This window comes from Talpa occidentalis, unplaced genomic scaffold (genome assembly GCF_014898055.3).
Source record: "Talpa occidentalis isolate TD23 unplaced genomic scaffold, MPIMG_talOcc4v2.1 talOcc4.5, whole genome shotgun sequence".
In the NCBI taxonomy this organism is placed as follows: Eukaryota; Metazoa; Chordata; class Mammalia; order Eulipotyphla; family Talpidae; genus Talpa; species Talpa occidentalis.
The window spans coordinates 64,539,006-64,550,442 of NW_023604861.1; the positions used below are offsets into that span (position 1 = coordinate 64,539,006).

Consider the following 11,437-nt stretch of genomic DNA (forward strand, 5'->3'; position numbering starts at 1 on the left):
CATCTCATTCTGGTCTTTCTTTGTCATTTGGCTTCTTGTTGCTTACTAGAGTAGGCTTTTTGTCCCAACATGTATAAGTTGTCATTACATTCTGATGTCCTTTTTAAAAAATACATATTTACACATTATAGAAAAGAGAGCAGGAATTTGAGAATGGTTAGTAGGATATCTTGCTGGTTTAGCCCCAGAGGCACGATCATTTCTTGTGAATAGGGAAATGATTTGAGTTTATACTTCTTCCTCTGTGAGCAGACCTCTCCCTTGGATGGCGCAATTAGGGCGGTCAGAAGCTAATGAAAAACAGTGACAGAGTAGCTTCAAGAGAGTTTATTTTGGAAAGTTTCCTTTATTTCCACATTCATTTCTCGATATAAAACTATTGGGGGTCAGAGTGGGGAAGGGGGTAGCAGAATAAAGAAAAACCACACGATCACGCACTTCATATTTTTATATTTGTTAAAGCACCTTCTCCAAAGTCACCGGGTACAGTGCTGGTTTGGGGATGCATTTACACTCAAGGTATTCTGCTTCCACTTTGAGAAAGAACTGAAATACACTCCTCCAAAATAACTGTTGTCTGTATGTGGGTACATTTGCTGTCCTCACAACTTTGTTGGCAAGATGTCTGTGAATAATAGGCTTTGGAGCCACAGAAGAAGCAATACAACTAAGTTGGTAATAAAATGGGTTTTGTATCCAAACAGCCTGGATTCTTAAAGGCTGTGTGATCTTGGACTTATCATTTAACCTTGTGTAAGAAATTTCATCTGTAAAACAAGAATATTAAACAGTATCTACATGATAGCATTGTGATAAAAAATTAATGTGAATGGTTGGAGCAGTACCTAGAATATAGTAAACTTTCAGTAAATGTTCATTATTAAAAAGAACTGTAAATCCTGCCCTATAGAAACCCACAAACTCAGTAATATGATCTACTAGTGTAAAAGGTATTTGAGGAAGATACATGTTCTTATATATACTTTGTCTCTTCAATAGGCTGAATATTCTGAATTGGTTGAAACATTACTGTCAAGTCAACAAGACCCAGTTATTTACCAGAGATTAGCAGATGCCTTTGGCAAGCTCACAGCAAGCAGCACTCCTCCTACGCTGGATCGGAAGCAGAAGATGGCCTTTCTAAAGAGTTTAGAAGAATTTATGGCAAATGTTGGTGGTCTCCTTTGTGTAAAATAAACAACAAAGTTTTATGCTTAATTTAGATCCTTTCTGCAAAGTGCACTGAAATGCTAAAAGTTGACTTGAGTCTTATTCTGTTCTTCAGTTCTTTGGCCATGATTATGGCAAGCCTGAAAGTTTAATATAAAATGCCATGAAACAGGAGAGGTCAACTTTGAATCAGCTTCTGCTGTTAGGTGAAAGCCACAATCCATCATACATGTCTTAGAGATTTTGGATGGTGATTTAAATTTTTCAGAATGAAATTCCGTATGTACAGGCAGTATGGGCACCATGAAATACATATTCAGTGCCTTTTCCCCCTTTATCAAAACATTAGGTGGCTAGCCAAAGTTTCGAATTTTCATTATTAAATATTAAATGGTTATATGCTTAGTACTGTTCTCAAAATGTTGTCCAGAGATCCACCTGCGTCATTTGAGGAACTGGGTGAAAAGGTAGATTCTTGGGGTGCAACTTATACACCCTCAGAGTCAGAATGTCTATTTGCTGGACCTTGAATTCTTCGTTTGAATAAGCTCCTTCCCTCTGCCACGCCAAAAGTTTTAAATCAATAGAAAGGACATTGAAAACTCTTTATACGTTCTGTGCTTTCAGATTTTTCCTCCCTTTGATGATTAGGTTTCTATTTCAGCAGGAATAAGAAACATTACCAGGTATTTGTTGACCTTTTTTAGTACATGTTCCCTGCTCTCTTTTTTTGTAACATCAACCTGATGTTGTGGGTTTTGTGTAATACAGGTCTCTAATCATACTCTGATGCCTGAAATTGAGAAGGAAAATACATGTATATTTTTTGTTCCATGAAGAGAACTTTAGGAACCGTAGCCATTTCATTGCCTTAATTTTTAAGAAGAAATTTTTAAAAAGAGCAGATTTGTTATAGTAATAAATCAAGTTTTGATGCTTCAGAGTTTGTTTAGAGTGTTAGCTGCTATAAACCTGGTGCCCTTTTGATCCTGTATTTATGTGGGTTTATGGGTGAAATGAAAGACTTGTTCATATGTAGTCTTAACTTTTTTTGAGTGTGTTTCTATCCAGCCATGAAACTCATGGCTAATAATCTACTCTGAATGGCTTGCTTAAGCAATAACTATTTTAAAGGATGTGAATTACTGATTCACACAGACTATTATACTCTGGGGGCATCTAGGGGCAATAATTATGCTAGAGTGGGTATTTTCCTCATTTCATAGGAACCACGTAAATTTAATTTAAGAGATTAAGAAAATTCACTTTAAAAGTCTCTAGTTTGATTTTTCTAATCAGGAATTTTGTACTACTGCCTTGCTCCCTTTAATTCTTTATGCCAGTTTAAATTATGAATATGAAAGCTGACTTATAAACCACAGGTATATAAAACTGCCCACTGCAATATCAAAATCACACTGCATAGAGACAGAGGCCTTTGGTGCAGGCACTCTTGGAAACTGTGCTTCCAAGGGGTGGCCTTTCATCTGCTGTGTCCTTGGCACCAAAATGCTAAACTGTCCTTCAAATATAGTGTCTATTTCTGAGTTGCACATAGCATATGCACCTACATGTGTGATGCTGTGCAAAACTTTGTCTAACTCTGTGCTATAAACAGTTGCAGTTAACAAAACTGGAGCATCTAATTTCCACCCACCCTGTGCATATGGCATTTAGACACAGTGAGTGCAAGGCCTTGGCTCACAACTTTTTGAGGATCTTGATTTGATCACCATTGAGTCACAACTGAGGTGGAGCCAAGATACCTTAAAAAGACAGCTAGGAAAAAAACCCATACTCTTCATAAAATATATGCTGTTGTATTATTTAAAATATTTGAATAGTGCATTTATTTGTAGATTTCTTCTTTTTTGCCCTTACAGAGCCTGAAGCGTTTTTTTTTTTTTTAAAGAACCTGGAATCCTATGCAGCAGTAATAACTTTGTTTTGCATTGCTTTTGGTGTTTTCTGTTTCTCAGTGCCCTCACACTTTCTTGGTGGGTGTAAGTAAGCTACACGTATCTGTGTGTGTGAGAAGTGTGGCCTCTTTGCCAAAGGACACCAAAGGACACACACCTGACTGCATAGGCCACTGCTCAAGTTATTAAAAATAAGTTGAATAGGAAAGGAATGCCTTGGTAATAAATAAAATGATATCCATATTTAATAACTTACCCAGATAGAAATGTGTTTGCTAAATTTACCCAGGTGTAATTACAATACTGTAATTTCATTAGGCCAGTTTTAATTAAAACCAGATTTACTTCAGATCGGACCAAATAATACTTAAGATATCACCATACTGTTAATTAATAGCGAAGTGTGGATGTGAGGGGTGGAAGAAGCCACCATTTTTTAGATAATAGAGTTGTCACTTAATTGCAGTGGCTAGAGTATGTGTGTTTGCCTGCTTGGTTAGTTATTCAGTTTAGATCTTCTTTTGTTTTGTTTTGTCCAATTTTGTCTTCCATTATGTTTACTGGCATTTTTGTTTTTTAAATGCTCTTGGCCTAGTAGGTGTCAAGAACACTGGCTTAATTCTCTTAAATTGATTTTTACTGGTAAAACTGACTGTTTTTAGAGTTTTAAAAAGCAAAAACATTTGTGCCCCCTTTTTATATATACTTTAAGGGACACTATTGAGTATTTGATTGTAGGAATTTTGTATTTTATAAAATTTCTCTTGTTCATATATAATACCTTTAACTAGAAGTTTTCAATTATTTCTTTTTTGATTTATCTTGTTTTGTTTTCCTTGGCCCATTTGTTTTCCAAGGTATACTCTCTAAGAAGTCCCAAGGCATAATTACTAAGACTTTTTCCTTTCACATTTTGTATTTATGTAGCAACATCTGTAACTATATTCTTGTAGCTCTCTTGAAAGGATTGGTTTCCTTTTATGGTTCTGAATGGGTGGCTGCCTGGATAGCTACACTGCTTAACAATATTCAACAGTGTTCTTTCAACACAATTATTTGAGTCTTTCTGCCTTCATGTCTCAATGTGGTTGGAAGACTGTGGCATGTTAGCATCACTGCATTGAGTTTTGACTGGTTACAAAGTGTGACATTTTATTAACAAAAACTTGATTATTTTTCCAATTAAGTTTTAGAACTTAGTCTTATTTCATTGTAAATCTTACATATAATTACATTACTTGGTTCAGATGAGATGGTTACTACTTTTTTAATTCTCATTTCAATACCAAGCATATCTCTATAATTTCTTCCCAGTCAGCATCATATAACACTCCCCTTGCCTTTCATTGAACTTTGCCCTTTATCAAAAATGTCATTTTTCTTTGTAAGTCAGCATACTTCCCATTTTTGTTAATAATCACATGGACCCTTGTGTGTGAGAGGGAATAATCTGTCAATTTCAAGGTCTTTAAATTCGAGTAATATACAGTGTTGATTTAAAATACTATCCGTTCCAATTTTATGTGTGTTCTCTTTGCTACCTCTGTCATTAGAGGTAGTTGTTATTAAACCTTACCAAGTTAGCTGTCTCTCATGAATAATTATCATTAATGGTTCCTAAATAAAATATTAAGTATTAAGATACAAGGAACCTCAGTACTTCTTAGGGTTTTTTTAAAGGCCAGATTATAAGGAGCTAATTTGGAGATCAGTTCTGTCAATTTTTCTACAAAACAACATAACTGGTAATATAGTAATGTTTTAAATTATTTTAAAATATAAATGGATATTCTCTGACTTGGTACTATGTTCTAAAAAAACTGCTTTTAAGAATTCTTTTAAAATTGATTTTCTGAAGTTAAAAAATGACTAAATTAGGTATACTGCCAAATTCAAATTGATTTGAAATGGCACGGTGAAGTTGAACTTTAAACATTTTCATATAGATGTAAGAAATGTCAAGTCTGTTTGATAATATTAGGAACCCATGACATACTTAGCCAAAGAATATATTTGGTTCAGGTAAAGTAATAAACTTAATAATGGGCATCTATCCCATTTTGAAGAGGATGGATGAAGTGGTCTGTTTCTGGCCCCTAGCTCTCTATACCTAAGTCTTTGAAAAGACTGAAATGTTCTAAGATGGCTTCGGTAGTGATTGGTGGGTGTGGCTTGCACAGTAGACTCCTTGAGCTCACACCACAAACCTCCTTTATCCACCTCACCCACTGTGGCTGGCTTTTTGCTTATTCCCAGGCCTACCCAACAGTAGAGGTTTTGTTTCTTTTTCAGTCTATATTCTTAGGTCTCTTAGCTATTAGCAAATGTCAGATATGGACTAATAGCTAATTTTCCTAACCTGAAGTTAAATACTGTATCTGCACTATGTACCTAATGGGAATCTGACCTCAAGTGTGTTCTGAGCCCAGTCTTCCTGGTGTGGTGTCTTTTACCACATGAAATTATGGCAAATTGCAAATATTGATATTGTGATTTGGTTCTCTGTACAAAGAAAGAAACTCCATGCAGTGAGTGTGTGGTTTAATGGTCACAAAATGTTAGCACTGCTACCATTCAGCACGTGTAAAATTTTTTAAATTTATAAATATTAAAATTTTAAACTTACACTAAGACTTTTCAGTTTTTTTATGAGTCCCAGGGATGAGTATATTGTTAAAATATTTACCTCTTAATATTACTAATGAAGGTATAAAGTTGCATTTAATTTTTCAAAAGATGCTATGATAAGATGTTAGGAAATAAACTAAGGTTCTGTATTAAGCCAGTTACAAACTGAATATCAAATTGATAACATTTTCTTTGTATTTTTTTAAATACATAAATGGGAGTTAAAATGTGTCTTTTCACTAAATATTTTTATTACATTTTGGTTTTGACCATGTGTGATTTGTTCATGAGTAATTAGCTAGTCTGTTTTATGAAATTTATTGAAATGGTGCTAGTTTGTTTACTATTTTAGGATTATTGTCACTGGGGACATAACACAGTCATGAAATAGTTTTAAGTAAAAAACAAGAGGACATATATGTGGATAGTTAAAATAAAAATTTGCGTTACCTTCTGGGAGAACACCCAATCCTAAAAGAATATGTAGGTTTCAGAAAGAAAAGTTTTCTTTATATTATTTATTATTGAGCATATTTATTTTTATATAAGTCTATGTGGTCTTAGAAACCATTTCAGAGTTGTTATTTAAATCCTTGGACTTGGGGTATAGCTATAGTAAATATTTTTAGTGGATTAGGCTGTTCTTTTTGGCCTCTCAGGGAAAGTGGAGAACGACCATTCTGCTGGGGGTTAGACACACTTTCAAAACCCTCTGTCCAATCTTAAATCTTGTAAACATGCAGCAAAAAGATATATTTTTAAAAAAATGCATTTTGAAAATACATTTAAACTTGATTTTGCTTCCAATATTCATTTATAATGCTGTATCTTAGGTTACATTGAGATTATATTTCACTTAAGGGTGGGTGGATAAAGAAAAGTTAGCTTGTATAAAGGGAATTCCTACGGTGTATGTTCAGTTTTTGTTTCCCTTCTTTCATTGCTAAAGTCTGTGGTGCCTTAGACTCAAGCTAGTCAATTAATCCATCATTTGAGAGAGTGATACATAGTACCCAAATATAAAATGTAGGTATTGGTTTTTTTTTTTAAGATTCATCTATTTATGCACAAGAATTGGGGTACAGGCCAGTGGTGTGGATGGTGAGAGGATTCACCAGATTGGGGAACAGAACAGGCAGGTTGACTGAAATACACTGGTGAGGGAAGTAGCAGGCGAGTCAGGAGAGGTCTGCCATTCCATGTGGGTTGCTCCCTGGGCGGCCGCGGGATCAAACTCGTACTGCAGTGGCTGCAGACCTCTCCATAGGCTGTGTCCTAACCCTTTGCACTACCAGGGAGGTCCCTGTTTTAACAACTTTTGAAAAATTTTGCTCTCTTAAAAAATATAGTAGGTTTATATCAAATGGCTTATGAATGATGTCTTTGATGTGACCCATTGTGAAACACTTGGTTTGTTAAACAGGATCCCACATTGGGTCACTTGAGGTCTTTGTAATCTCAAATGGAAGTTCAGTTTGATTTTCTTTGCAAACTAAGTGGAAGCAAAAGGCATAATCGTCGAAATTAATGAGCTAATCTTTTGCTTGGAAATTCCATGTAACACTAATGGCAGCATGCTAGCTCAGATCTAGCACGTAAGTCAACATCCTCCTGAACTCTGAATGTAAATTATTTTTAACACTTAGCATGAGAGAAAGTGAGGCAAGTCTTTGTTTCCCAGAGTTGAATGGAAAAACCGAAACAGAGCTAGAATGGGGATGTGCCAACTATATTTATTCCACAGTAATTAGTAGTGTTCTTCACGTTTTGATAGTGTTCACTTTTGATCACTTTGCCAGGTTAGTCCCGAATTATTTCTTCAGTAAGCCCAAATCCTTGAACTGAGATACTCATTTGTACCCTTGCTTACAACTGCATTGGCCTTTCTGAGAAATGCACTGTCAAAGCTGTTTAAACTGGTAGAATAAAGGGTGGAGACGGAACGACCTGATTCAGTTGCTAACTGAGCTGCTTGGGGTTTATATTAGTTTCCACAAAATCTATCTGTATCATAAGACCATAAGTGTTGGTAATTTCTCCCAAAGGGAAAAGATTTTAAATGTGAGATAGATAAAATATAATAGTAGATACTCAGTAAATTCCATTGTATTTATTTATTTTTAAGATTTGTTTTGTTTATTTATTTATACAAGCACTGGGTACAGTCAGAAGCTCGGGAGGGTGAGAGAATGAGCCAGAGCCAGAGCGGGGAACAGAACAGGCAGACTGACAAAATACACTGCTGAGGGGAGCCGTGGGCAGAGCAGGAGAGGTCTGTGCACCATGTGGGACCCTCGCCGGTGGCCGGGAATTGAACCGGCACTGCAGAGGCTGCGGGCAGCTTCACAGCCCAGTGCTCAACCACTGCGCCACCAGAGGAGGCCCTCCATTGTATTTAAAGATTATTTCTAAGAATGCATTTTGCTCCATCTGGTAAATGTGTTCTAACACAAAGTCTAATACCTGATTATCATTAGTTACTTTAAAATACTGTTATGTACTATGAATACAATGTGAGTTGATAGTCACAGAGTACCTCATTGTTTTGTGGTAAGAGTTCACTATAATGTACTGTCTCTTTTTTAAAAGAGAAAATTGATCTATTTAAATCAATGGTTTCAGTTTTTCCTGAATATGCTCTGTATTATTCCAGCTCCTAACAACACATGAGTTTGATACATAACAAACTATTGGTGACTTAGGTGGTCTAAAATAAACTGGAGATATAAAACATGTTACTATGTAAAGTTAAAGACTTTACAACACAGAAGAGTCTCAATCAAATTTTCTATAGTCTCTTCTCAAAACATTTTATGGGACTAGAGTTATAGGTAACATCTTTTGCAACATCCTTAGAATAATATGATTATTTTGCACTTGAAGAATGGAATAATAACAACTGAATCTATAACAACAGGTAATTTACTAGTTATTTCTAAAAAGGAAAACATCTTGATCTTTCAGAGTAATCTCCATTTCGTTTATATGCTTTTTCTCAAGAATAAAAGTATGAATAAAGATTCATAATACACGGAAGGAATAATTCTAGATAGAATTGAAATTTATTTTAAAAGCATCTTTCACGACAAGTTTAACTTGACAACTAATTTTCCCTTCTATGAGAATCAAGTTGTTGATATTTTCAATTTTGTATGATTTGCAAAGCCCATTAAATTACAATGTAAACATATCATCAGGAAAATTTCCCTGGATGTATTACTGGTGTGCTGTCTTAGCAGAAAGCACTGAGTAGAGGTTTAACTATTTTATTCCCTGACGTTTGGGGTGGGGGTGGGAGGGTTTGGGAGGCAGATGGGGTATGAGTCCAGGTAATTTGTAAAAAAAAAAAAAAGAAATTTTACTGTTTAATGTCAGAGGACATGAAACACAGAAACCAAGAATGGAAAAGAATAGGTAATGTTCAGTGTAGTTTATATTACTTTAATGCAGTACCTTTTTCTTACATCCTTGTTTTCTAGCAGTATAGGATTTCTTCCCTCAGGTGTAGTCACCTTATTCCTTCCCCCACCAAAGTACCCATTGTCCATTACCATAGTCCATTGTATTTCTGTCCCCCTCCCATTTTACTCCTTGCCCTCCCCTTCTCCCCTCCTGGAGGCCTCAGATTTATGGTCAGATTTCAGTTTGTCTTTGACCCTTATATTCCATGTAAAAACCATCTGATATTTATCTTTATCCTTCTGAGTTACTTCACTTAGCATAGTCCCTTCCAGCTTCATCCATGTTGCTGCAAATTGCATGAGTTCATCTTTTTCTGTAGCTGAGTAGTAGTCCATTGTGTATATATACTACACCTTGATCCATTCATCTGTTGTGGGTGCATGTTGGTGGTTTTCGTATCTTTTTTTTAAAAAGATTGATGCATACAAGAACTGGGGTACAGGCAAGAGATGCGGGGAGGGGGATGAGAGGATTCACCAGAGAACGGGGAACAGAACAGGCAGATTGAATGAAATACACTGCTGAGCGGAGGGGAAACAGGAGAGGTCTGCTACACCATGTGGGTCATCTCCCTGGCTGGGGATCTAACTTGCGCTGCAGTGGCTGCGGATAGCTCCATAGTGCTGTAACTTAACCCCTTGGGCCACCAGGGAGGCTCCCTGATTTCACATCTTGACTATTGTTAATAGTGCTGCAATAAGCACAGGAGTGTAGGTTACCTTTCCAATTAGTTTTTGTTTGTTTGATTTAGGTAGATTCCTAGGAGTGCAATCGCTGGATCACATGGCAGATCCATTTCTAGTGTTTTGAGGAAACCACACAGCTTTCCATAGAGGCTGGGCCAGTTTACATTCCCATCGGTAGTGTAAGAGGGTTCCTATTTCCCTCACCAGGGAAGCCAGTGTGCACTGTTAATTTAGCCCTTGAACACTACAGGTTCTTGTCCGTGGCTAGGGATCAAACTCATGCTGCGGTGACTGCAGATAGCTTAATAGTGCTGTGTCTTTAACCCCTGCGCCACCAGGGAGGCCCTTTCAATGTAGTTTTAACACGGCAATATATACACACAAAAAAATCAAGGGCCTCCCTGGTGGCGTAGTGGGTTGAGCACAGCGCTATGAAGCTGTCTGCAGCCTCTGTGTGGCCAGTTAGAGTACCGGCCCGCCAGGGAGATTACCACATGGCGCGGCAGACCTCTCCTGTCTCGCCCGCTGCTCCCTTCAGCAGTGTATTTCGGTCCTTCTGCCTGTTCTGCTCCCTCATCGGTCTCTGGTGTATTCTCTCACCCTCCCACGCCTCTGGCCTGAACACCAGTGCTTGTATAAATAAATAAATCTTTAAAAAATTAAGAAAGCAAAAGCACATATTTTGAATTTATTTAAAAACACAGTAATACATGTACATAAAGGAACTATTGTGTTTTATATGCTACGAAGGCAATTGAAACTTTGGAGACTCAAAGAGATCTGTTTCAAGCCAAATTAATGTGCTTTACCAAACCTTCCTGTTAAATCATAAACCAAGGCAGTCTCCCATGTATGGTACACTACCTCTGTGAAAAATATAGTTTTTATTTGTTCTTTGGTTCATCATGGTGATACATTTGTTTTATATATTTTTTTGCCTTTATATGTTTTCTGGTTTTGAAATACTTTCATAGGCATGTCATTGAAACCATCAAAGTAAAAATAAAGCAGAGCTTGTTACAGACCTGGAAACAGTTTTGAAAATAGAAATTATGGTACTCCCAAAGTTGAAAACTTGTTTTATGAACTAGGCAATGGCATCATACGGTAACTGAGCAATCCTCATATCAGAAAGGATTTAGCTTAGCTACTGAGAAGATTGTGTAAAATTTAGTAAGGTCATGAAATTGGTAAAGAAAATGGAGCAAAGGAAGTTTGCAATAGAAATACACTGATTGCCTTGGGGAACGGAAAATAGATGAATCACATATGATTTGATAGCTGCTAAAGTGGAAAGGAGCCTTACTGAGTGCCTGTTATGTCCCTGGTACTGTGCCTAGATGTTTTAATATATACTAATGAACGTATTCAACACTGAAGAATTTGAAAGACTCAGGCAATCAACTGAATAAAAAGGATCCTACTTTTTAAAAAGATTTATTTTATTTATGTATGCAAGAACTGGGGTACAGGCCAGAGGTGCGGGAGGTGCGAGGATTCACCAGAAAGAGCAGTGAGCAGAACAGGCAGATCTACTGAAATACACTGCTGAGGAAGGCAGTGGGTGAGGCA

The 11,437-nt window shown here is 36.6% G+C and overlaps 1 protein-coding gene across 2 annotated transcripts in view; it reads left to right on the plus strand.

Annotated features, from left to right (window-relative positions):
• XPO4 (exportin 4) overlaps nucleotides 1-6,246 on the plus strand; it is a 116,338-nt gene extending 110,092 nt beyond the window's left edge. For both annotated transcript variants that reach the window (XM_037527353.2, XM_037527355.2), the window contains exon 23: nucleotides 1,000-6,246. In XM_037527353.2, coding sequence (XP_037383250.1) covers nucleotides 1,000-1,197 — 198 coding nt within the window. In that variant the 3' untranslated portion in view covers nucleotides 1,198-6,246. The remainder of the gene's footprint in view (nucleotides 1-999) is intronic.
• The last annotated feature ends 5,191 nt before the right edge of the window (nucleotides 6,247-11,437 follow it).